Consider the following 27898-nt stretch of genomic DNA (forward strand, 5'->3'; position numbering starts at 1 on the left):
AAACTACACACCCGCCAGAACACTGCGATCATCAGATGCAGGTCTATTAACTGTGATTTTATAGTATGTCTGCACTTTATGTGCTCATTTCATCATTCATGTATTTTTATATTCTAAAACATGTTTTCGATGGACGAGAGTGAAAATGGAACGCACACGCTATTTGTTTGTTTACATCAGTCTGTTCTTCTTCTCTGTCTTCCGGTTGTTGCCTATTTTGAATGACGAATACACACTACCGCCGCCTGCTGGTAAGGAGAGTTATTGCCACTCACGCATGCGCAGTTCGTACGTGCTCGGATGAAGTCTTTGCGGTGATTTTCAGTGCGACACACGGCCAAGACGCAGGAGAACTCGTCGATGGAACTGTCGGTGTCGGGTGTCGGCGAGTTCTCTGGTGACTGCCTGGTGTGTCAGGGCCTTTAGACTTCTATACAAATTGGATCTTTAGTTTGCAAACAGTGGAATCGCCACCTGTTGGTCGTTAGAGAGAATGCAGGTTTAAGGCACTTCACCTTTGGTTTCATTTTCCAGACACGGAAAAGCTTGTTGGACAGAATCTGTGAGAGGAGTAGAGGAGGGGAACCAGGTAGGAGGAGAGTTTCTGACAGCCGAGCAGCTGACCTTACACACACACACACACACACACACATGCATACACTCACATACCACAGGCCTCTTTCTGATGCACACTTGGTCATATTTGTGCATTTAAGTTCTCAGAAGTCCAGTGATGTGTCAACACTGTGCAAGAGTTTTTGCTTGACACTCAGGATTAGGTTTGAATTTGAGTTACATGAAAGGTAAATGTACTTTTAGCACAACCTCGAGGGCCATCCACACTGCCTGAGTGTTGTCAGACGCATTCAATTGAACATGTTTTACAACCCCTGCAACCACACTAAAAGACACTTTACTCTACTTTTAGTGTTTCCTCTGAGCTTTAAAAGTGTAAACTCCACATGCCCACAGCAGAAGGAGGGTGAATATTAAACTTATATTGGTCATATGTACACAGACACCACAAAGGTTGATGTTTCTCTGTGGCGGCTGGACGTGTACATTTGAAACCTAAGCCTTATCAATGTCATAAAGTGATAATATGTCAATGTTTTTACAGCATGTTGTCTTTCCCCCAGTGTCCTCACACATCAATCAACGCTGCTCTATTTCACCACCAGTTTGACTTTGGTTCGTAGATCTTATTTCTTGTAAATATAAAATACAGCTAATCTAAAGCTAGCGGTAGCTAACTTGCTTGGATATCAAGGTGAATTAAGAATGTACGTTAACATTTGGCTAGCACAAATATGCTTAAAACCAGATGTAATATAACCTGACAAAATGAATAGACCACCTATTAGAGTGTCTTTTAGCACAACTTGGCGCAGAACAATATTGTTGCTAGAAACCTTTCAAGAAGCCGGGCCTAATACATTCTGTGCTTTATCGGCTTTTTCACTATAAATTGGACCTTAATCTACAAAGTGAACATAATGCAGAGTTGAAGAAGACTTGAAGTGAGATGTAATGTTTTCATAGACTTCTATGCAATGCAATCATATTCTTTTCCCCTCCAGTGGTGTCGACCCCTGCTTGCCATTTGAAAGAAAGCCTTTTTAAGACACCTTTTATCTTTTCAGACCTGGAGGTATATTTTATAACTTGTCCTAATTTATATGCGCCCATTATTTCTAAGTAGTGTAAGGTTTACAACTGTCCACAGAGACACTTTTTCTGGCTGCACTACTGTGTTCATCCCTGTGTGCAGTCTATCCACAGTTGAGTTGTTGAGGGCCGAGATGAATATGGTATTTCCAACGTAAATGATGGTTAATGTGGTCAAGCAGTTTGCGTTAATAGCTGAGCAGCAGAGCGGATGATTTACGCTGTCCCAGGACTCATTATTTGAATCATTCATGGTTTTAATAGTCTTAACTTCCCCTCACCTTCATCACCTCCTCAGCTGAATATCACTTTCCCTCTGAAGCGGCAGCCACAATCTAATAAGAGCCATTCATCTCTTTTTTTACTCGCTGCTGAAACTTCAGGGAGTGATGTATTTCAGTGCTTCTGTCCCGCCTTTTCCAAACTGCACTCTCTGACCTGCAGTGCGTTTCTCTGCACCCATCATCTGTTCAATGTCAGTTCGATTTAACTTTTCTAAACGTTAAGGTCACAAACAAATTAAAGTGTGGCCTTGCTTGCCAGTTGTAATATGTACTGTAAAACAAATTGAAAAAATAGTCTTTCATCATTTATGAAACCATTTTCTCTAATAGTGGTTTCACCCTGCATCATTAGGAGTTGTTTGGATGGAAAGCTAGAAGAAGAACTTTATTCATCACAGCAGGAAATGCCACTGTTACAGCAGATGTGAGCAAAATAAACAATTGCAATTCTTTCAAGCGTTTTTGTCTAAACTGTAAATTAAGTTAAACCTCTTTTTATGGTATTTATGGACAGTATTTTACATCCTCTCTATATAGTAGTTTACAATGTTAGTGGCCGTCCGTCATTCACATGCTGGATTCAAATGGCATTGACACGCACAAGGGATTGGCTGAAAAAATGGTGTATGCACATGACATGTTTGAGAAAGGCAGTAATTGGCTGGCAACTTCTTTATTTGAGTAATAATAAATGAGTTTGTTTTGCTGCATGGTCGTACATTGTATTTCTTACAAAGTAGTAAAAAATACAACTGAAGTATTAATCTGGAACTTCTGTTACCAACCAAATTTCAATGCTATGTCCCTCTCCTGCCCATTCCCTGACAGAATGGGAATTATCATTGTCTCAGGACGCAGTCACTGTGGGAATATCATCACACTGTGAATGTGTCACCTTCACAGCTGAGTATCATCCAGTTTATGCCACAGACCTCCAGCACAAATCCCCCTCGGACCATGCTAATAAAGACTCGTATAAATTAAGCCCCTTATGTAACTGCTTTCTGTCTTAGCAGACAGACATTATCTAAATGAGTATAAGTTAAGTCTTCAGAATCCTTCCTTCTCACCTCAGCTCTATCTCCATACATGTATCACCATCCGGTCTAACAAAAGCCATTTTCATAATCTTAATACCTTGAATTCACTGCCTCTCATTCTACATTGTACATCAGAGGAGACGATATCCTCATCATCTCAGCGGGGATGAGTCTTAATAGTGAAGATGAGCTGCTTCCCCTCATTCCCTCATGCTGGTCTGTCTGGCTGCCTCTGGTTTCCTGCAGGCATAACAACAAGCACTGTTCCCTTCTGCAGAGACATAACATATTATGCAATCTAGAGAATGCTTCTGCTATCAGACAGAAACATCTGCCAACATGAAAAAAAAAATAATACTCGATAAGGTTTCCTGAACGTAGCATTAAAACCAGGTCACTGCCAATTTGTATAAGGCCTTAAAAGTAGTAATGTAAGCATTGGAACTTAAGACATTCAAGATAAAGGCTCCTGAAAGAGATTGTCTTTTTAATTCATCCAATTTAAAGTGGAAGTACAGAGGAGGATCTGATAAGCACAGTACCAAATCCTGCATGCAGGCAGGAGTTTTGCTAACTTGAAACAAGTTTAATAATCTAATGCAAATAAGGCTTGATGAGAATTTTTATCTTCGATTTGTGAAGCAGCATTTACAGGGTTCAGGCCTTTATTGTGACTTTCTTTATAGTACTCAACAGAATGCAGGTTAATTGTAGTTTCTGATTGCAACTTTAAAGCAAGTACCAATTCAAAGATTGAATTCAACCATCGGATTCCAACTTCCAATCCCAACTAATATATTTTAATATTTGTTTCAGACAATAGAACAGAAAACTAGTGAACATAATAAAATGAACATTAGCAGGGTGGAGGGGAGCAAGGATTGGCGGGGCCTGTTTCTCTATTAGCAGTTAACACTAGCAGTGGCTAACTAGCTGGGTTAGCAAGGTGTATTCCTAATTTACGTTCACTGTGATATTAATTGTTAACCTAATTTTGGCTAGCAAGACCATGCTTAAATCAAGATGTACTAACCAGATAAGATGAACCGCCGAGTCCTTTGAGTGTCTTTTAGCACAACTAAACAAAGAACAATGCTGATCAACGCGATGTTTCTAGCTAGCTCTAAAACATACTCTGCTTTAGTGTCTATTTCATTTTAAAGAGGACCATAAATGACAAAGTTAACATCATGCTGTATTGAATAAGACTTGAAACTAGCAATTGAGAACAAATTGTAAACCCATAAGGAAAACGCTAACTGAGTAAAGTGCAAAGTCGTTTTCTCAAAGAAAATATCAAATGTAATCTCTTATTAAAGACATTCATGCAGTCGTACTTCTTTTTGCATCCAGTTGCCATCTGCTGGACAATTAAACAAAACATTTTGATTAAAGACACTTTTGGCTTCGCTTTTCCCATTTCTGCCAGATCGTTGTCACATGTGTTTAATGTAGTCATCCTTGTTCAGTTGACAAATGTATGACAAGCCGATTTAGCTTTTATTAATTTCTGGAGGATATCAAAAAATCAATTCTTACTAGTAAGAATGTGAATTCTTGATATCAAAAATGCAATTCTTACTAGTGAGATTTGCATCGTTTTTCTCATTCATTTCAATGGGAGTTGATATCTCCTGATATCTCCAACTCCTGATATCAGGAATTCAATTTCAACTAGTCGAAATGCCAATTGTTGATATCAGAAATACAATTTGAACTAGTTCAAAGTCCTTTTTTGATATCAGGAATTCAATTGTTACTAGTTAAAATTCAATTTTTATTTATAACTAGTTGCAATTGAATTCCTGATATCAAAAAAGGATTTTGATCTAGTTCAAATTGTATTTCTGATATCAACAATTGGCATTTCGACTAGTTCAAATTGAATTGTTGATATCAGAAATTGGTATTTATACTGTTCAAATGTAATTTTAACTATAACAATTGAATTACTGATATCAGAAATTGGCATTTGAACTAGTTCAAATTCCAACTCCCATTGAAATGAATGAGAAAAACGATGCAAATCTCACTAGTTACAATTGAATTTCTGATATCAAGAATTCGCATTCTTACTAGTAAGAATTGATTTTTTTATATCCTCCAGAAATGAATAAAAGCGGCTAAATCGGCTTGCCATACTCATCTCTCTGATCAATCTGGATCGACAGCACTGCTGGCAAAGTTAAAGATAACTATGAATTAGAATCTGAGCAGTGCCTAGATTTTTTTCAGAACAGATGAAACAAACCAGATCCAGTGACAGTAAATACATGTTAAGTTATGTTTGGTTGTAAATACATTTTAGTGAAAAAGGTTTTTGTTTCAGCCATTGGCTGTCACCTGAACTAGCAAGTATTCAGCTCTTTTTGCTCTAGAATTTAACATCGCATTGCCATAACGTATTTCCCTTCAAATCCTGTTTTCTAGTCAGGTGTTTTGCTGTTAACGAGAAACAATATACGAAGAGCGAGCAATATTTCACGCTTGAGACTCGGCCGGCTGTTTGTGGTGCCAGACAATTAGTTGGAGGCATCGGTCACAGAAGTTAATGACTCCTCTGGCGCACACACACGGAAAGCTGTCAGATGCTTCATCACCCAATATGATTATCCTGTCATTAACGCCGATCACACTTCAGTGCCAGTTTATTTTGTCTGTCTGGCTCAGCTGGTGCTGTCTGTGACATCATGTGGATGTATGAACCGTTTGTGATCTGTATTCAGAATGTGTGTTGTTGTTTTGCATTTTTTTTATCATTCCTTAAGAGACAAAAGTCTCTAATATTTGAATGTATCAATGTTTGCTTTTGTTCTGGTAATGCAAATAAAGCTGTGTGTGTGGGTGATCCCAGTCACTGCCTAATATTCAAAAGTTCCAATCAATGAAAAACTACACATTTAGACTGAAGGCTTGATTTATCCTGTCAAATTTGTTTTTCACCAGGTAACGGTCACCTGATGTCAGGATGCCTGAATTCCCACCCCCTTCAGAAGGCCATAGTGATGCCATCCTGACCTCTGTGGGAAGTGAGGTTGTGCCAGAACAGGAAGCGAGGGGCATGGAGCTGATTCTGGACCTGTGCGAGTCTCCTTTTCTATCCAACTCGTGTCCACTGGAGGTGAACGGGCAGGAAACGCAGCAGGTGGACAGCAGCTGGAGCCACGATGGAGACATGCAGGGATTTGGACAGTGAGTTTCCTCTATGGATGCATCATCAAAACTTGATACTGGACTCAAAGGGTTTAACAAAGTCATTACCCAAATGGTAATAAAATACCTTGTTTGATGTTCAAGCAAGAATGATTCATGGCCTATGTGAAATAAAATGCTGAAGGGAATGAGTCCCAAAACATAGAAATTGGTTAGAATTTGACTACTAATGGTTCCATTGTCTTAAAGTCAATGGATATTATTTGAGGGATATTTTGTTAGCTGCCATTAAACCAATTTGTTTCTTAGACAATTTATTTTAAATTCATCCTCTTGGAGCAATTGCGGTGACAATATTTTAGCCTTGTATTTTTTCAGCTGCATTCGACACTCTAAAACAACTTGGGAGCAATTAAGAAAATTAATATAAGAACATACTGCAAGTGGAAAGCAAGCTTACTTTAATATCTTAATAATAGCCCACAGCATACGGTCTGTGTAAGTGTGTTACAGTGATGTGTCGCTTAATGTACAGTCCTGCAGTCTCAGTTTGGCATGGATACTTTTATGTATGCTGTGCATGAATACTGCCAGTTGCCCTTCCTGCATTAGGCACTATAAATGGTGTTGCTGGTAGCCATATTTGTGTTCTATTTACTTTATGTTAGCTTAGGTTGGTCAGTGATTGTGTTTTTATACACATTGATTTGTTTTCTCTAACATAACTTTCTCTGATTAGATATGCTTAATTTCCCACCATGGCGATAAACCCTGGTAAAAATTGAACGGTGGTTGTTTGAACTAAAAAGTTTAAACCTAAAGTTACCCTCTAACCACAGATACTGCTTTGGTTTTTACTTACTTCCTTAAAGAGTCACCACCTCTGCCTGTTTGTCCTAGTGGCTGACTTCAGTACTACAACAATTACATTTCTTCCCCACATGTCGGCGTCTGTTTCTGCAGTTTTGGTGTCTGAAAAAAGGCATACAGGAATTTAAAATGAAAAAAAGTTTAACAGAAGCACACATTAAGGTAGATAAGGAAGTAGCAGCATTATTTATAAAATAAAATAAGTGTTCCATTGTAGAATGAAGTGTGGTATAAAACAAATTATTATTATTATTATTAGGATTATTATTGCACATACGTAAAGATGCTTGTGACGGCAATGGATGGATTTACTAGGAGTAGCAGCCAGCAGTAATAATGATATTATCAGGAACATATTGCACATAAGTGTTGTTGTACAACAGTGGTATCAAAGTCTTTGTTTTGTTTTGTTTTTTATTATTATTGCACATGGGAGTGCTCTTTATACCTCTATTGTCTGTCCCCAGATAACCCAGCAGTCTGTTCCTCTGTTTGTCTTTCTGTGTTTCCAGACTGGAGAGGAGGTGGGTCCTTTGGCACGAGTTTATGAAGGAACACGACCAACTGGACACCTGGCTGCGATTGGCTGAGCCGGCTGTCAGTTCCTCTCACCCTGACCATGTTACTTATGTCACTGCCAAGGAAGAACTGAGGAAAATTGAGGTGAGAAAAAATCACCCTGCAGAATTAATCTGTAACCATTTTAATTATTGAATGTTCTTTTAAGTCAGTTTCAAAGAAAAAAAACACTAACATTTGGCATTAATCTTTTCAAATTAGAATGTTTGATGCATTTTCTTTGAAAGTGATTAACTGAATTTCCACACTCAAGCTTAAAAGAAATTGATTTGCTTGATTGATTTTTTGTTTTTATTATCGTATCTAGTAGCAACAAAGGTCTACTGCTGAATTGATCTACCCTGTTTTGTATGATGACCAATTAATCTTGGACCCTAAACAACAATGATTGTAAACTTAAAGGGGACCTATCATGCAAAATGCACTTTTGTACGTCTTTTATACATGAATATGTGTCCCCGGTGTTCCAGGGAACTCACCAAGTGTCAGAAAACACAACCCTCTCTATTTTCCTCCATACCCAAATCTCGAAAAAAGGGGCTGCAACGGATCTGATAAAAACTGATCCAGATTTGAACACTGTCCTGACGTCAGGACAGTGGCGCTACGGCTATTGGGCCAACTCCACCAATCAGGAGGAGACAGCCACGGCCATTGCCGTATGAAAGCGCTGGAGACGCTGTAGTACATATGCCAGGCCAGTAGATGGTGCTGTTCTCACTGAATCTGCCCAGAGCTAGACATTGTCAAATTGAGCGAAATGAGGCATGGCTAAAATGCATGATCTGTTTGGTATTTTTTTTTTTTTAAAGTATAAATATGCCTTATATAGGTATGGTCCTACACTATATTATTCAAATATAGCATGATAGGTCCACTTTAAGATGTGGGGGTTTTAGACTGTAGGTTGAACAAAACTAAAAGTAATTGCGAGACATCTCCTTGAGGTTTGGGTAATGTAAAATGCCTTTAATCAAGAAAAGCATATTTTTTTTAGTACATTAATTGGTTGTTAAAATAATGGTGGTCATAATCGTTAGTCATCTCTGAGTTGCTATATTCGGTTTTTAATTGTACATTTACCCTATTTACATATTGAATAAATCCAAACCTTGCTCCACAAATGTTGTTTTATTAATGCTTTTTCATACATATAAATACATATCATTTCCTTACAACATCTCTAACATTTCAAGATATCTGTGGTGGGTAGGTACTTCACAAAGTCAAAAATAACCTTAATTTTTCCTGAAAGTCTAAATGTAGTTGCAGAGGATTTTAAACCATCCTAATAGTGCCTAGAGGGTTGTTAACTTCGACACATGGGGGAAAATAGCACTGCATGAAAAAAAAAAAACGTTTTGTCTTCAAGTTGTGTCATATAGCTGCAGGTGCAAAAGTACTATGTTGTGCTCTAGTGTCTTTGTAACCTCTCTGTGCATTCGTCTGTGGGATCAGAGGCTGCGGTGCGAGGCTGGATCTCGGCTGGTGCAGCTGGACAGTCTGACCCGGAGGAATCGAACTCTGACTCGGCTGTTTCACGGTGCCATGCAGGCCCGGCTGCTGGCGGCAGCAAGGGGTTGTGGGCAACGATGGGACGACGTGAACGCCAAACTGGAATACATCACCACAAGACTAAAGGTCAGAGTCCAACCTAATAATAAAGCAAACATGTTTTTTATTTTTAAATGATATATTGTATTATTATATACAGTAGCATGGCAACATTTCAATTAACTAATATTGTGGTTCAATTGTCATTAGTTTCTTGATTGTGATTTCCTTTTTTTTCAAGATATGTTTTGGGCAAGAGGGCCTTTTTAAAGGAATTCTGAAAGCTCTGATTGTGATTTTAAACAAAAATCCAAACAAAAGAGCATTATTTATATTTTACTTCATCTAATCAAGAGTAATCCTATGATCACTTCTTAATTTAATCTTTGGAGCTAAATCCAAAATAACTGAAAATGTGTTATCAATGAACTTTTATAGTGTAACTCTGATAAGTGTGGTCATTTGGAAAGAATACAAGTTACACTATGAGACTAGAATATACGGTGGAAGATTTAACAACAGAGAATCTCAACATTTTACTTTTTCAGCTCTTTGTCTCAGAGTGGGAGGGGTTTGAGGCAGAGAGGGAGGAGCTTGCTCTCTGGTTGGCTGACCTGGACGTCCGTCTGACTCAGGTGGATCACCTGTCAGGACACACCTGTGAAAAGCTGAGAAAACTGCAGGTGCGTGTTTGTTATATTTAAAAAAAAATCAGATTTTATTTTGATATCTTTTTTGTGTGTGAGTGCAGTCCTTCCAGCAGAGTGTGTGTGTGAACTCGGACCGTGTGAACGTCCTGCTGCAGCGTGGCGAGGCCTTGATACAGCGCTGCGACCCGACTGACGCTCGGCGTGTCGAGAGTGATCTGCTGAAGATGCTGCGGCGCTGCAGCCTCGTCTTCAACAACATCGCACGGACACACAGCAGGCTACTGAGCATGAGACTGGTAAAACCACACACTAACATGGAAATGAATGGCAGTGAATAAACACATTCTTGTATAAAATGTGTTCTCTTTTCAAAACATATCTCTCGTCACACATATTGCTGATAAATATTGAATCAACTAGTTGAGGGACAGTGCTTGTGAGTGAATGCAGGATTATTTGAATCTGAGATTGTCGTGCAAAACTTAAGCAACATGTCTTCTTTACTCCCCTGCAAAATATCTTGTTTTTCATTCATAGTTATTTTCTTTTCCTCCTCCAGGTGTTTGAAGATGACTTGATTTGGTCTCAGGCTACAGACTCTGGATGTCCTTCAGAGACTCTTTTAGAGGAAGAGGGTGCACTTGATAAAGCCAACATGGACATCCCTTCTATTCCAAACCATCCTAAAGGTAAACCAACAAACATCTTATTACAGGCTATATTCAATCATAAATGGACAACCTTTGGTATAGATCTATATAACTGCTTTCAGGCAATAATCATCAAAACGTCTCCATCTTCTGTCTAGATTTCAGCCAATCATCTCACCCCACCCAAGCATTCTCCCCCCTTCAACTCCCTCTTCCAACTTCCACACAGTCCTCTCCTACCCATGAGCACCTGGGGCTTGAGTGGGACCCCTCAGTTGATATTGGACGCTCCGTCTCCCGTGACAACGCAGACTCGTTGTATTTTAGTGCCAGCGCAGGTATTTACAAAAACTCAGGGTAGAAATCCTTGGAATCGTTGTATTGGCCAGAACAGAAAGCTTTTGGTTATTTTCATTTTACTATTGTTTCACAGGAGCTTTATATCCCACAGCTTGCAGCATACGTAAAGCTGACAATCTAATTTGCCTGTTTGGTTTTTTCCATTGCGGAAAAAAAACTCTAGTGATCCATGCTTTTGGGTCTCGTACAAATGTATTTCGCCCCTGTGTCTATGCCTAAAGAACAGCTGGAAAAAAGTTGTCCGAATAATTTCTTCAAATAATTTTTCTTATTGTTCAATACCACCGAATACTTTAAAGAGGACCTGAAGCATTAATGTGATTTCATCCTTAATTATCCTTACAAAAGTCACATATATAGATATCATTGAAATACATTTATCATTGAAATACATTTATTTCCAAAGTACTTTAAAGGTCCCATGTCATGGCCATTTCTACTGATCATAATTCCATTGTTGAGGTCTACTAGAATAGATTTATATTGTGCAATTTTCCAAACTCACATTGGTTTCTCATACAGCATCTCTGTATAGTATGTGTATTCACTCTCTGTCCTAAACGGCTTGTTGGAGCTCCTGGTGGATAACCCAGATCCAGTTATAATTTTAAGGTTCCATGTCCATTTCCAATTTTATATCTAAATGCCAATTCCTAATCAGTTTTCAAGTTTCTGTTCCAAATCCACATCCATTTGCAATTCCACATTTCAAATCCAGGTTTCAATAAAAAAAAATCTATTTCCAGGTACTCGTTCCAATTTCACTTTGACAGGTTTTATTTTAAGGCAAAACATAGGCGTAGTCAGACATTTTTTTCTGGAATGATTTATTAACTAAGTGCAAAATTCCAAAAATGTACAAATCGAAAAATATTGGTAAAAAATGAAGTAAACAAAATGATTGTTCTTCAATACATTTTTAGGGCTGCATGCAAAGTAATACTTAATCCAAACATATGTATATGATGAGATAAGACTAAATGACTACTTAACACTGGGCTTTAGATTAACATCATACATCATTTTGTTTGCGCAGGTCTGCGTCATCACAGAAATGGTGTGAAGAGGCGGAGCTACCTCAGCTCCCTCGGCTCTGAGTCTGATATCCGTAATGACAATCATGAAGCAGATTTGGTGAGTCACAGCAAACACCTTGGTCTTTGCCAAATGATTTATGAACTTAAATGATGACAGAATAACATGCACTTTCCCCTTTCTGCTTTGAAAACAATGTTAACATTTCAATAGCGCCCACGCCCACCTCCAGCACTGCGAGCCATGCTGGTGTTAGCACCTGTATTAGGCAGAAAAATCCTGTGTTTAGAGCGCTTCCTTATCAATGAATACCATTGACATGCCACAGATAATTACAACAATGTATCACATCCTTGCCTCATGACCACAACAAATAACAACAAGGTAAACCACACAAACTTTAGTTTTAGTATAACAAATTGTTAAAGTTAGCTAAGGTAACGTTTTGCAGCAACTTGTGCATAACTTATGAGTTTGCTAACTTTTGCTAATTGTATTAGCAAACTAACATTAAAGCTAGGGTAGGTAAGAATGGAGAAACCAGCTCGAGTAAGCTAGAATTTGAAAGTACACAACCGGAAAAAATCTGCCCCTTCCTTCATACTTCCTTAACACACACACGAACGCGCACATGACCAATGAGGGCACGAGATAAGTTTGTGCACGAGATGGAAGGCTGACAGGCAGGTAGGCCATCCAATTATCTGCCGCGGGCCGAATTGGACTTGCTTTTTACAGCACCACGGCTTCCACAGATGAAATATTTGTATATATTTATTGTCAAAGCATTTAATTTATTCATTGCTATCGGGATGTTAAGAGCATTCCATGGAATATAACAAAAAGTGTTTCTGAAGTGAATTACCTACCCTACCTTTAACATGCACAACAACAGGGAAAGAATGCGAACAGCACCATTTCAATCATTTTAGCTGGTGTTACGAATCTTATGAGTTAAGTAAGCTTACAGTTATTTGCTGCTTCACTCCTATTGACCTACTTCTATAGTTTTTTTTAATATTAAGATTGTATTGTTTACCTTGGTGTTATCGGTGAAGGTTATGTCGCTTCTTCAAAAAATGTAACACATGCCCTCGTTTCCACTTTCAATTCCACTTTTCAATTTTCATTTCCAGATTTCAGTTTGAACTTCAAGTTCAACATTCCAATTAGAAGTTCTAATACGAAATTCGACTTCATATGTACAATATAATTTTTTGGTGCATGTTTAAGAAACTTGCCAACTACAAAAATGTAGTTAACAAGAAGCAGCAGTGTACATTTTATATACCGTTTTATTGGTTGCCGCATTATCTCCGTAGTGATTTTAATGCTGCGGTTTCCTTGCACAGTCACTTATTAAATAACATTTTAATTGGTTTATTAACTTGTAATGTCAAAACTAATGGTGCATATTTACATCGGATCTTAATCCAAGCAAAACCATGTAGTGTTTTTCCTCAAATTTCAGTGTAGTCTCTCATCTCTGTTGTTGTGCTCTGACCCAGATGCTACATGGCCCAGAGGCTTTGTCTGTCTTTCTCAATCTCTTTCTCACACACACACACACACACACACACACACACACACACACACACACACACAGTCATTGAGGTTTCGATACACAAGCTATCTAAAAATGTCCTCCATCGTCGTGTGTTGGCTTTACGAGCTGGCTACAACAGATTGCCTCCTCCTCTTCTGCGGATTTATTAATGGCACCTCTAGGATGCAGCTGTGGATTTTCCTTTTTAAGCTTTTTATGGACCAGACAGAGAAGTACAGAAACAGGACTGTGTCTGCAGCTGTACTAAGTAGAGGCAGAGGAAAACTGAAGAACAGAAATAAAGAAGAAAAATAAGACGGGCGTCCATGATTTGGGGGGAAAGGGAGGCGAGAAAAGACATTTTGGAATTATTTGAGTATCCTCCTCTGCTTGTTTGCAGTCCCCCCCCCCTCTCTCTGCTTCTCTCTGTGTCACACCCACACACTGTTGCACTGTCGATGAACCCTAAAGCCCGTCAGGAAAACAGCCCAACTAAAGGCTGAATTAGCATCAGATTACAGCTGCATCATCTCCAAAACAACATCAAGGTGTTTGTGCACTTGTCACCCTACTGTATTTTCTCTGTTATTTCAATCTTATTTTATGCTTATACACATGGAGGCATTATGTCTCCCCTCAGGCTCGGCTCTGTCTGTACTGAGCATTTCACGTGTTTGTACTTCACCATCTGCAACAATGTGACTTTATCTGTTTGTACGCTGCATAAAATATGAACACAACACAAAAGACATGCCTGCAGACAATAACACCTCCACCACCATGATAACAGCTCTGTTGATATCAGATCACCAGTTTCAATTGTTTTTGTCCTAGGGCGAATTGCTACATGCTGCTTTCCTGCTATGATTTGTTTGCTTGTTATTTGTTACTGTCTTTTGTGCACAAAATGCATCCAGCAATCACCACTGTTTGCCAGAGTTTACTCGAAAGTAGTCCTTATGCTGCCGATAGCTCGAAACCGTGGAACTTCATTCACATGATACGGGATATCCTCTTTGCTTACCGCGAGGTGGGGCGCAGAGACTTGTGGTGAAAACAGCCAGTTAGTTTTGTTTCTATGGTTACCTCCCCTTGTAGCTTACGCCGCTACATACAGCTGTTTTATGATTATTTGCGTGTCAAAAGGTCAGCCGTAACTACGTCAAAGTTTAAATAATTTGAACTTTGAAAGCGACATCCAGGCGGTGCAGCTCACTCCATTGAAAAACAACGCCAACGCAGAGAAGCTTTGCCACTTCTCATGTGAATGTATAATAGGCGCTTTCACACCGCAGTACTTTTCCCACAAAGGTTCATGAGAACTTAGTTCATCAGAACTCTTTAGTTCTCATGAACTAAGTACAGATCGCGTTCACACCGGAATAAGTCCCTGAGGGAGGATTAGGCAAATGAAGCCGCTGACGTCACTTCTTCTTCTTCTGCTTTGGGTTTACTGGCAGGCCGCAAACAACTTCACGGCGTATACTGCCGCCCAAAGTCCCAGGCCGGAAGTCCCGGGAGTTAGGGACTGGCTTCAGTAGAAGCTGCTGGGACTCCCAGCAGCTTCTACTGAAGCCTTCAGAGTAAATCGCCAGAACGCCGACACCTCCTCATCTCCACCGCTCCCATGTTTTCTTTTGTGTTGCCATAAGTTAGTCTCTCTGCGTTTCTGCGCTGGGCGAATGCTAATGCTAATAATGCTAATGCGAGGATAATAAAATGGCGGCGTCACAAAACTTTTTGGGAGTTTTACGGGGCGTGGTTTGCAATCCGCCCAACCAATCAGACATAGGAACCTTTTTCTCCCACAAAAGTACCTGCTCTCTAGCAGGGACGGAAAAGGGGGTAAAAAGGTTCTCATGAACTAATTTTAGTTCCGGCTCTTTTTGGTGTGAACGCGACATTTCGGAACTATATCGGAACTAAAGTGGGAAAAGTACTGCGGTGTGAACGCGCCTAAAGACCGATAAGTTCTCGGGTGATATGAGAACTGATATTTATTGAATTCATGAAAAAACTTGTGCAAATCAGGTATAAGACAGCAAGCAAAAAGGGTTCTTGTGTAAATGTTCCTATTAATAAAAAATGTAATTGTTTACACTAGAGACGACCATCAGGATACCAGAGGATGCGGTTATTGGTTTGTAAAAGACACGTAACCACCAGTTACATCGATAAAACTATTACGACACCGTTTTAAGTAAGGGTACAAGTACAAGTTTTACGTTACTTGTACTCACCTCATCTGCCAACAATAGCAAACATTAGGTTAGCTGATATGATTATATAAAACATTTCACATTTCTCGTGCTAACATTAGTTATTAGTATAGCAAGCTAATGTTAGCAAAATTAAATAGTTATTTCAGGTTTGCTGCTTAACGTTACATTTCTTAACTTTATAAATGACAGTAATACATAATTATTAAAGTTGTATTGGTGTACCTAGGTGTTATTGGTGCAGGTCATGTGTCATGGAAGTACAATGTTTGAAATATACGATCGGTGGGATTCTTTTTTTTAACAATAAGCATAACAATTAAACTGCCTGATATAATGCAGTGGCATATAATTGTCAGAGGTGATCAAGAGCTGAACGGAGGAAAATTATTATTGTCCAAAGTAACTCTTTATTCTTTATTATGTGTGTTCTGTGCAGCGATTGGAGGGATGGCTTGAACACGACCACCCAAGTGTCTTGTCACCAATAGAAAAGAAAGGGGGCGGGACTCGGCCGAATGGAGTCGAGTGGGCGACATCGACTCCTGACGCAGAGGAAGGTGGACCAGTAAGCTTTGACGATGGCCGTGTGAGGGCGTGGCTGCGAGTCCAAAGCCCCGCCCCTTCAGAGAGGAGGACTTCCCGCTCAAAATCTGTGCAGACTGATGGAGAGGTGGAGGTGGGTGAAATCTCTTTCATTCAAACTGATGACATTTTTTGTCAATAATTCATCTTAAAAAGTCCCTATTATGCTTTTTGGCGTTTTAGCTTTCCTGTTTTTTTGTGCAGGTTAGTGTTCGGCAAAGGCTAAGATCCCAAAGTTCATACCAGAGGGGGTTTCTCTCCCACATTCTAAAAAAAACATAACAATCATCACATTTTTCTCACCGAACTTGTCTTTCTGTAAAATGTCAAATATTCATTTCATCATCCAATACTGTGCTTTGGTTGATTGTTTTAATAATATAATAATAATAATAATTAATATTAATAAAGATTTGAGTGTAACACAAAGCAAAGATATTTGGTGCAGATAAAAAGATCTTTCTGACCTTTTCTCTTTTGCAACATAATAATGATGAATATATTACCACAACTGAATAACAGGTAATTTGTCAGCAGTAAGTTCATATTTTACTTTTTTTTAAGGGTATCTTGTTTTTTTGTTAATAGATGCTAAAAAGAAGCATTAATCAACAATGATTTCATCCTTCTAACAAGTATTTTGTGTATAAAAGCCTGTATATATTCTTCTGTATTCTTTCTGCCATAGAGCTCCATTGTTATCCAAAACACACATTGGTAAGCCACAGCGTGCACTGGCTGACATGTTCTTTCATTACCACACACACACACACACACACACACACACATACTGTAGTTTATTTTTACTCCCACATACACCATCATGATGAACCAAATACTCACTGGAGCGCCAAATGTGGATTAACCCGCCGCTGAATTTTTCTTGCAGAACTTGTTTCCCCGAGTAGTTGAGAACAAACATTCCGCACATGGCATCACATGCACATCATCTGTGTGTGCAAAAACTGCTGACCTGACTCTCGAGACATCCTCACAGTGCACAGTTCATGGCATTATCAGCGGCTGTTATCCAGTCTTTGTGAATCTGTCCATCAGTTTGCCAAAAAGGAGAGCAGGGAATAATCATGTTCACAAATCTATTTCTGCTCTTACAAATGTATCCTAGTATTCTCTAAATGTCAAAACTATATTTATTGTGTGCTTTCTAATGCTTTTCGACCCCAACAAAATACAACCTCTTGTCCTGCAAAATCATTAATTAATGAAATGTGTATATATATATACACACACATAGATTACATGTAACTGCATTACGTAATCGGGATACAAGAAAAAAGTAGCTGTATTCCCTTACTGTGACATAACAGAGGCGTAATCGGATTACTGTTATATTTTAAAAAAATGTAGGATTACTAGCATGATTACAATATTAGGGAAAAACTAAAAAGAGCATCGTGTTTGTTGTAAAAGGATCAGTACTGTTCTCTAGGCTAATACTTTAAGTGTGAATCTATACGCCTACTGCCTGAATCTGCTCTATGATTTTCACTTTCTTTGGTTCATTTGTTCTTTTTTTAATTCACACAGTTGTGAGCTTAACTGTGTGTATTAAACTAAAACGGAGCATTTTCTGTCAGCTCATATTTTATTTCTGCTTTTTTAAACTGTAGTATGTGCTCATGTGTTTCATTGTTGGTGTATAGGCTACTCCCTGAATATGTTTAATGAAAGGCAGCCTTTCCTATCAATAAAATCTCTGAGCAGAGGACACATTTGTGATGCTAAATATATTGTGTTCTTCTTTTCTAAGGTCACATTGTTCTGTTGCCTTACATAAGACACTAAAACATCTTGATATTTATTTTCTAATGTTTTTATTTGCATTGCATTTGATATTGACGTAACAGAAAGCAATCAAATTACATTACTGTATTTTTATAATGTTATACTCGGATTAGGTGAAAGATCACACCTTTTACATGTAACTAGTATTTGTAACAAAGTACATTTTTAAAGTAACCCTCTCACCCTTCATAATAATCAAGATTATTGACATGTTCCTAAATAACTGTCCTCTACCCCCCCCCTGCGTTCTTTCTCTCTGGCTTTATCGTTCTCTTCCATTCAGATTTATTTTTCTCTCCCTCTTTCATTACTGGTGAAATCGCCCATTTATATTCCTCTTCCTCCGTTTCATTCACTGCTCCTAGGGCCGTGAATGAATCCATAAAGTCATGATTCATTCATTGAGTCTGGCTGCACATTCACTGTTGATATAAAAACAGTTGAGAAACACGCAGACTTCTTCGTTCAACCTCCTTTCCTCTCTGCTTACTCCTTCTGTGAACACTGACTCACAGACGTTGAAGAGAAAATACATGTTTTTAGATGAGTTTTTCAGGGTCAAGTGTGTGTGTTTAGAGTAATTGGAGCAATTTTGTGCACAATAATTTGCAATATGCGACTTTGGTTGAACGTGTTTGAGTGTAATAGCATTGGCACTTTCTAATGGAGGTTCATTACTGACAGAGCTATCGAGCGAGCACAAATCTAATTGGAGCGGAAATCAACCTGCAAGTCCAGATTTGAGAGCAGCGAAGGATACAATCAGGAGTTTAATCGATGGTTTGGAGCAGCTTGTGTACAAGCTCGGACTGAGAGCAGAAGAAGGTCTGATAAATCTACATTTAAAGTATCATTCTGACTATGCCTTCTTCTTGCTAGTTCTTGCTAGTTGTTGTTAAAGTAAAAGTAGAAACAGCAAACACCAGAGATATATGTGCTTCTTGTAAACCCTCCAGGATTTTGCTGATTTAAAAAAAAAAGTGATTTTGCGTTAAAGTTATACGCTCGCTAATTAGAGTTTATAACCTTCATACAATAACAAACCTTATCTAACTGTAGGTAACTGGTCTGTGTTTCAGTGTAACATGGATGGAAGACACATGGATGCACCCAACAAGCTGCGTCCTCATCTCAACATACACCATCCATCTCCTGACCCCTCCCATTCCCCATCACATGACCTCAAGGCCGCGCCTGATTGGATGAAGCACCAATATCGCTCCGATCTTCAGGTGAGTTGATGATGTCAGTCAATAATTGTAACACATTATAAAGCATTGTTTATTGTATAATAAAGTAAAGTATCATAATATTGTATACTTGCTGCCTAATTGTGTTAGCAAGGACTGATGTTTTTTTATTCCCATAGTTGTAATGTAATAGTTTAATCTCGAAATCACTCAAAGTGGTCATCAGGTGCTTTATTGAATTAATAAATTCCAGAAGTATAGCTGGGTAAAATAAATAATAAGTGGGTGATAAATCACTGGTCAGGTTATTTATTTGTCCCTGCAGGTAGATTTGGTATGCAGTTAAAAGACCAAGAGCTCCATTACTGTATGAAATCTGTAAAGAGAACCCCGTGCTCCATCACATTTAAAAACCACTAGGACAAACATGACACAATCAAGTAAATAAATAAATGGGCGTTGCTTCCAAAGCAGCTGTGTGACTGCTGCGACTTGTTATTTTTGTTGTGATGGCAGCTGGAATAAAGCTGTTTTTATACCGCTTTGTTCTACACCTTGGGACTACTAACCTCTGGCCCGAAATAAGAAGCTTAGATTCAGTGTGCAGAGGGAGGGAGGCATCATTCAACACAGAGCTGGATAACCACTGTAACTGCCTGAGGTACAGGGACTCCAGGTTCAAATGTGACTCAGCAATCAGTCTGCTAGATGTAACAATCTGACAGAGAGTTTCTGCTCTTGAAAGACAGGTGACCAAACCAGGACACTAAAGGGACATTATCACATTGACGATATTATCAAATCTTGTGTTTTTAATGGTCACAACAGAAATGCAGTACTGACATTTCCCATGACATTTATTTTCCCTATGTTAAAGTTTCCCAGAAAGAAACTTAAAACTTGTCTCCAATTCCAGATAATACAATTCTACTTTGGCTGTATAATTATACAGTGCTATAAGCAGATTATAACGCATTATAATTGTGGATATGAGTTTGAGGTTGCAGCAATTATTAATAATGTGACCTTATACATCATAGTAAAATGTTTCAAATGTATGCTCTGATTATTGTTATAAGGCATATAGCACTATGTAATTATAGTTCTAAACACTCGTAATTATCCATAATCACTTACAACTAAAATTGTACAGTGCTATATGCCAATTATAAAGCATTATAAGTATTTTTATGATTAATTATAGATATACACATCATAGAAAGTAACCACATGTTTTTGGTTCCTTGAAAGAGACCTGTTGTCCTGACATACTTTATATTAAGTGTTGAAACTGCCAAAGGATTTCATCAGTTCACATTAATTCAAGTGTCAAATGTAATGTGGTATTGATTCATTGACGGAAAATAATACAAAACATTACCTTTTAAATAAGACGGCAGTTATGCCTTCAGGGGAGAAATAAACTCTGAGCTGATATATTCTTCAAAAGTTTTCACGTGAAAGTTAGAAATGTTGCCTGAAAGCACGGTGCATTAACAGAGGCTCACTGTTCTTCAGGCTGGAGAAGAGCAGCCCTGTTGTGAAGGAGCCGAGCGTCTTCACTCAGAACAAAGGTGAGAGAAGAGTTGTAAGCAGATGGAGCGATAAAGGCTGTAAGCATGAAGGTTTGTGAAACCACAGAAACCAGCAGAACAGTGAGATTTATGTTCATGAAGAGAAACACTTCACATAAGGTCAGCACACAACATGAGGCAATTATCATGGATAATGCAGAATTTGTGGACTTGTTGCAGGCACTAATTGAATCAAAATGAGTGTATTTTAAAAAAGAAAATAGAATATTTCTATAAAGATTTTTTGTTGTTGACCAGTATCAAGGTTTTCTGGAACCCATTTAATAGAATTAATATCAATTAATTAAAAATCTTTATTTTGCTAGGATTTTATTTTCAAAATTGCGGACACCCAAAATAACATAAAATAATAATAAAAGTGTTTAGCATCGCTTCAACATTCATTAACACGGTATTATGAATATTTATATTAAAATAGTTGATTTTCTTTGACCAGCAAAAAGTCTTGCAGCCCACTTCTTTAGAATGAATACAAATTAATTAAAAGTCCTTTTGCTAGGAATTTTCTAAATTGAGGTCACACGAATGAACATAAAATAAATAAAATGATAATGTGTTTAGCGACCCTTCAAAATCCATCCCCCTAAAGTCTAGATGCCAACGATAGACTCCTAAAATATTTCAATTATTAACATTTTCCATATTTAATTAATTGAGTCCAAATAACTCTCTCCGATCTTAGTCCTAAATTTCCCCTGTAACCAGTTTACATTATTCTTTACAGCAAACTAGGAATTATCATAAAACACAGACCCATCAAATATTGCATTACCATTTAATTGTCCTTAATGAAAGGCCTCAAAGCTTTCTCTATCCTGCTTGGAATTCATTTAATTGTATCCATCAATGCCTTTGATTGTGCCCGGAGCCTGTTTTTCAGGCCTCTGGCTCGAAAATGACATGCCCAGAACAAATCTTCACTTCTAAAAGGGGTAAATGAATAATCTTTTTTCTCAAAGCAATGATACACCTTGCTTTCACTTCTGATGTAGAAGTGTCAGAATCAATATAGATGTTTTTATTTTAAAGTAAATTCAGATTGAACATAGTAAAAAAATGTAAATTATAGTTTCCGTCCAAAAAAACAACATTACTTATAGTGAAAACCACCCTTGAATGATGGGATAGTAGCCAAAAACCTTTAGGTTGCCGGCGGGGGCAATCGTGCTTGTGAGGTTAAAATGCAAAAGTCAACATCCAAAATGGCATCCGATAAACTGATTCACTATGATATTTACTTGCACGAAGTAAATATTACAGGATTAAAAGATTGATGCAAGTGATTGCATATGGTTGGAATCAGGGTTGCTAGGTGTTGAGTGTAAAACTAATAGTACGAAAGATTTGACTGGAGTGAATCCAGGCAGCTAAGCAATAGCTTTTTGCTAATGTCAATTATCCACAGGTAAACACTTTAATGCATCAATAATTATAATCAAAACATATATATTATTCTGAAATGGGCCAATCTGCATACGAGTACTTTTACTTTTGGTACTTTAAGTATAATTTGATGCCAATACTTTTTTACGTTTACTTCATTTTGAATCCAGGACTTTTACTTGTAACAGAGTATTCCTTCACTCTGGTACTTTTACTCAAGTACAAGATCTGAGTACTTCTCCCACCTCTGTTCGACCATTAGCCCAGATTGCGACTCATTAATTGAACCCAAGTGATGAATTCAGTATTGTCTAATATTAAAAATATGTGTTAATCCATATAATGACAGATTAAGAAACACATACGAAAAGAACGAACTGTGCAAAGACCTTTTTTAGAGGGTAAACTCCCAACGATAACCCCCTCTTCCTCCTCCACAGTGTGACCCCCAGCAGCAGGGCTCCTTCCTCCCGGCTCCACCCAGCCCTCCTCTGCCTCCTTCTGGCTGCAGCTCTGGCTCTCCTGGCCTGTCTGATCTGGTTCTTCCTGGAGCCGCCTAGTAGCTTCCACCTTGCCCTCAGGTACGTCAACGGGCCCCCACCTACCTGAACACCACCCAGAGCCTCTGATGGACAGAGTTTGGACTGTCCTCAGGCTCGACAGAATGAAGGTTTTCAACTCATGTAATGCTTGTTTCAATTAACCCACCGCATGACTCAAACATCAGAGATCTGACAGGAATCTGCAGGGGATGAGACATCGGGATAATAAGATGTTGAATCAAGGGCAGCACCAAGGGTAAAAAGTGCCTCAACAATCTTTGAAACAGCAGTTGTGGTTTCTTTTTCTGACCTTTCTTCCTGTTACAGTCCTTCATTATTCATTTAGCATACATAATGAACTCCTTTGTGGGTTTGATTCAGGCTGCTGTAGGCTATTTTGTTAATGCCATTAGGGGTTGAAATATCTGAGTGTCAAGGAAAAAGGGAAACTTTTGTCTTTATTCTACCTTTTTAAGACGGGGTTCTTTCATAAAACAAAAAAATATATATTGCCCGAAAAATTCTTACCCTGAACTTTCTATAAATGGAAGAGGCAGTATCTTTAAAAAAGCCACATTATTTCATTAGCCTCAAGAAAAATACTTTATATATGAAAAACATCATGTTGCCTTTTTCTTTTAGATTCTTAAGATGTGTTATTTGACAAAAAGAACTCAAGGACTGTAAGATGGGCTTTATATTTACAGCTTCACATTTGCCAATTCTTACTGGTTTGGATGCGACAGTGTTTTGACTTTTTTTGACCAACTTTTGGATGCAAATTTCTCCAAACCTCAACTGTTTGAGCAGAAGGAAATCACATGAGATCATCATGTTGTAAATATTTAAAAATGTTGATGAATGTTCGGCAGCTGAAGATAAGGATGTTTTGATACAGTATGCTGTGGTTAAATTATCAGTTTGCATACAGTAATGAATGTAATCTCCTGAAAGCTGCAAACAAGGTTATCATTTCTAATTCTACCAGGGAACGAAACCAAAGCATGTCTTAGTCAGCATTTTGTCAATTCCAGCTTTCAGTTTGAATTTGGTTCTTTCCTATAATCCTCAACAACGCTCTTGGATGAATCAAAAGTTATATATTATCTTAAACTTTAAATACATCACAGTCCCCTACTAGGAATGTATACATGAAAACATCTGTTAACTAAATGGGAAGGTATATTCAAATCAATATATATATATGTAAAATAATATATGTGAGCAATCGGAAAGTTGTAATATGTATGATGATGTTTCTTCATGTATGATATCTTTGGTCAATGAAAGCATTCGTACCTGCCTTTCTTTACCAAACTGATGCTAAGTTTTTTGTAGCACCAGTTGGTTTGATGACCACACTCGTGCTTTGTTGTAGATCTGATATGGTCGGTTTATTTCAATGGAAATGGAAACAACATGGAACCCTCTTCCCACAGAAGGCTTTACTTTCTTCTTTCCATTGCATGGCTCAGCTTGACTGGACTTTTTGTACCAGGTAATTTTTCTTAATTTAGCTTTCTACTGCAGATAGTACCCTCTTAATGAAGGCGGGGCTCTCAGCTGGTGATGCCACGATGTGCAACACTGAATGATGAATGATTTTTATCCCCAACCAAATAGATGAACTTAATGAGATTGCAGGTTTGTGCAGAACGTCCAGGTTCGCCCAAGTGACGATTCTCTCTGACCAATCAGTGGTCTGCAGTGTTCTGACCCCACCTTCGTGTATCGGCCAAGCTCTATGGGATCCTTGACCGAAGTGGTACGAATTAAAGTCCTGGGTACAATCAAAAACTTCAGCTTATGGAAAACCAAAATAAACATTTTAGTAGAGCTGTCATTGCTCCATGCGGTGGAAATGTGGCATAAACATACAATAGTTACAGGAAAATAAAGTTGAATGTATTTGAGGATTAATAATCAAAACATATCTCTGTATGCCATCAAATTAACACTTGTGATGGGTTCATAACATCAACATCCATCTGTCTTGTACATCTGTTTTAGAAATTTTCTTATTTCTCCTAACGAACTATATATGATTCCCTGAAATGGTCGAAAAACAGCACTAACACTATGAACAGGTGGAGCAAACAATCACGTCCAGGATTTATTTTACCTTGCATTATTGTAAAAAAATGTTTGATTGTTTTGACATTAGACTCTGTACTGCCTTGCTATCTGTGCTAAGGTAATGTAAACGACGCAGCTAACAAGCTAGCATTATGGTTTTGAATGATTGTATGATTTCCATTCATTTCAACTTTTTGAAGTATTTTGTACTTAATATGAACCACTAACTGCCTTGTTACATCCTGATAGATAGATAGATAAAGATGTTTTGTAAAAAGAGAAATTAATCTAAATGTACAGTTAAAATACCAATTATATTTGTTTTGCCCATTGACTACAAATCACACGTATGAACGTTACTACTGGACTTTTTCCATACAATCAAAACCATGACTGTGCATGTGTTTCTTTTTCTTTATTTGTTCAGCTTTTGGTTCTGTTATTTCTTACATTTGTATAGATTTGAAACTTTCTGAAGAAAAATAATCTATCACAGCCAAGATCCTGTCGTCATTTATTGTAGTGAGAGTCGTGAAAGTGGTGTGGCTGACTCTTGTGAAACGTAATTTAGTAGTAGTGTACGCTAAATATCTCCGATAATTGGGCTAAATTATAAACTAATAGCATGGGGAAGTGTGTAATAATGTTTCTTTTATTCTTTCTTGCTGTGAGATTTTGACTGATTTATACTTTTTATATTCACCATCCGCTAACAGTGTCAACAATGTTGTTCCAGCTTACAGCAGGTAATGCCTTCTGTGATTGACTTCTTTGTTCAGTAATTTTTAAGAACTGTTTTTCAAAACACAAATGCCTAACTTTCTCAGGGGTAAGATTCCACTCGCCATCATCACACTACTTGATGATTATGAAGAAGTATGTTTCAAGCCTTTAAAAGGTTAGACAAAATCATTTAAAAGGGAATATTGTAAGTCAACTGCCATCTAAACAATCTTTTTCTGTAAAGAATTGTTTTCATTTCTTTACAGATATTGCATCCAATCGAATGCTCCCGTTTCTATGTTTAGAGATCACAAATAAAACTAATTGTATGAAACATTTGTACTATCTTGATCATTTTGTCTGTAATCTGTGACTTGACTAAGTTTGCCGCGAAAAAACATTGTTTTTCATAGTGGAATTTTTTTTTTTGTAGGGGAAGAGAATTTAAATCTCTGAAGTCTCAGTGGAAATGCATTTCTTATTAAGTGATTTTTATTTCTGTCTACCTTTTTAAATCGCTTTTATTTATTTTCCTTGCAAGGTGGGTTCAATACAGACCAGCAGTTAATGTTTGTATGTGTTTTAACACGTAAATGTAACACGGCGGTTGCCAACAAGTGACTCAATGAGGCTACTAAACATCATCACTCCGAACATTAGCTGCCTTTAGCTTAGCGGTCGCCTAGTCATGCGACCGTGATGTAATTTGTTTAAAACGTTAGCTTTTTACTTCTGCCCGATTGCATTTACGCTTAACAAATCACATACTAGTGTTAATATGTGGAGATTATTCTGTGGAAGGTATCATAAATATCTGTTTGTCAGCTTATTTTCTGCAGTATTGTGAAATACAATTTATTTTTGTCGAGGGACCCCTTGCGATGCTAACGTCCAGGTCTGCATACAAAAATATGTCATCACTGCACCAATATATATATATATATATATATATATATATATTGATCGTATTTTTCTTCAAAAGCAATATTGAGTGCATTTACCTTTGGTACTTTAACTGTGTTAAATATTTGAAAACTTCTTCTTTCACCGCTGGGTAATTGTTGTATCCATGGAAGATTTTTATACAACATTTAAGTAAGTTAGTCTAAACTGGAGCAGAAATAAACTGAATTGATACCATTAAGCAGTTAGCCATGAGAGGCCGTAGGTTTCAGTGATTCTCTGGTAAGGTGCGGGCTCTTTAGTATAGGCTACCTTATTGGCATCTACACAACACCTTTAAAATCGGCTGTGCCAATCATAATCAAGGACCAGAACTTTCTGTTTGTATCTCGTCACTTTCTACAGTTAAGTGATGCTGTTTGTGTCTGTGTGCGTGCGCGTGTGTGACCGACTGGCGCCAGGTTTTGCATTGTGTGTTACAGCAGATTTGCGTGCTGGCTCGCGTGTCTGAAGAACGCATAGTCACTGAGATCGGTGACACTGCTAATAGGTCTAAGCTAAGAAGGGATTAGCAGTGCAGGACAAGCTTTTACAAAGATTTTCAGAAAGCAGGATCATAGAAGTCTGCTTCTGCTAGTTGTTTGTTTACATCCATGCAAACCTGGCTTTTATACGTATTTTGAATTTGGGGGTTAAAAAATACAAAGGAAACACCATACATTAGAAAGACACTACAGGTGAAAAGGATAAACAATAGATATGAGGAGGTGTGTGTGTGTGTGTGTGTGTGTGTGTCAGTTAATGAAAGCGCTCCATCTGTTCGGAGCGCCGGCGGACCTGCAGCTGGGTGGAGGACGATGATGATATCTGATCGTTAAAAAGACACAAAATCGCATTAAACATCCTTGTCGGGGAATCGTGTGAAGACTAAAAACAACTATTTAATAGATTTTTCAATTCTAAATTTGGGCCAAGGCCATAAAACAAAACATAACTATTAACTAGATAATTGTTTTTAAGGATTTTTTTGTGGTAAAATATCATGTCTTGTAAACCTCTTGTCTATTTAGTCTTTGATATAACGTCGGAATTAAAGCTGAAACGTGTTTTTTACATCACATTTTTACACATCTGTTCTCTTTCTGTTCCTTCGAATGTCTCGCTTTACATTCTGCCTCGATATGCCGAATTACAATTTTAAATGTATGAAATGTACAATAATAGTCTGTGTTTGGAAAGACAAGGCATGTTTTTCAGACATAGCGTGTAGAAATGGGACGGTGGTCAGGGGAGGAGGAGGGCGTCTAGGGGACGCGGTAACATGAATGGCCACGATTGTTCCCCCAAAGCTGAAAAACGCCTGAAATTCAGTTAGAGGGCAACTAATTTCGTGTTAGCCGAGGAATCTGCCAAAGGACTTTTAACCCTGTGGTCGTGAGACGGCGAGAGATGGAAAAGGATGCAGAAAATGTAAGGCTGAGAGCTTT

The 27898-nt window shown here is 38.0% G+C and overlaps 1 protein-coding gene across 4 annotated transcripts in view; it reads left to right on the top strand.

Moving 5' to 3' along the window:
* LOC117468935 (nesprin-2-like) overlaps positions 1–25836 on the top strand; it is a 49365-nt gene extending 23529 nt beyond the window's left edge. For 3 of the 4 annotated variants that reach the window (XM_034113313.1, XM_034113311.1, XM_034113312.1), the window contains exons 2-13: positions 5939–6184; positions 7528–7678; positions 9053–9235; positions 9697–9831; positions 9900–10094; positions 10358–10487; positions 10607–10786; positions 11845–11942; positions 16048–16287; positions 19079–19231; positions 20708–20763; positions 22608–25836. In XM_034113313.1, coding sequence (XP_033969204.1) covers positions 5961–6184; positions 7528–7678; positions 9053–9235; positions 9697–9831; positions 9900–10094; positions 10358–10487; positions 10607–10786; positions 11845–11942; positions 16048–16287; positions 19079–19231; positions 20708–20763; positions 22608–22776 — 1914 coding nt within the window. In that variant the 5' untranslated portion in view covers positions 5939–5960 and the 3' untranslated portion in view covers positions 22777–25836. The remainder of the gene's footprint in view (positions 1–5938; positions 6185–7527; positions 7679–9052; positions 9236–9696; positions 9832–9899; positions 10095–10357; positions 10488–10606; positions 10787–11844; positions 11943–16047; positions 16288–19078; positions 19232–20707; positions 20764–22607) is intronic. The other variant, XM_034113314.1, reaches the window with a different exon arrangement.
* Positions 25837–27898: the final 2062 nt, after the last annotated feature.

This window comes from Trematomus bernacchii, unplaced genomic scaffold (assembly GCF_902827165.1).
Source record: "Trematomus bernacchii unplaced genomic scaffold, fTreBer1.1, whole genome shotgun sequence".
Classification (NCBI taxonomy): Eukaryota; Metazoa; Chordata; class Actinopteri; order Perciformes; family Nototheniidae; genus Trematomus; species Trematomus bernacchii.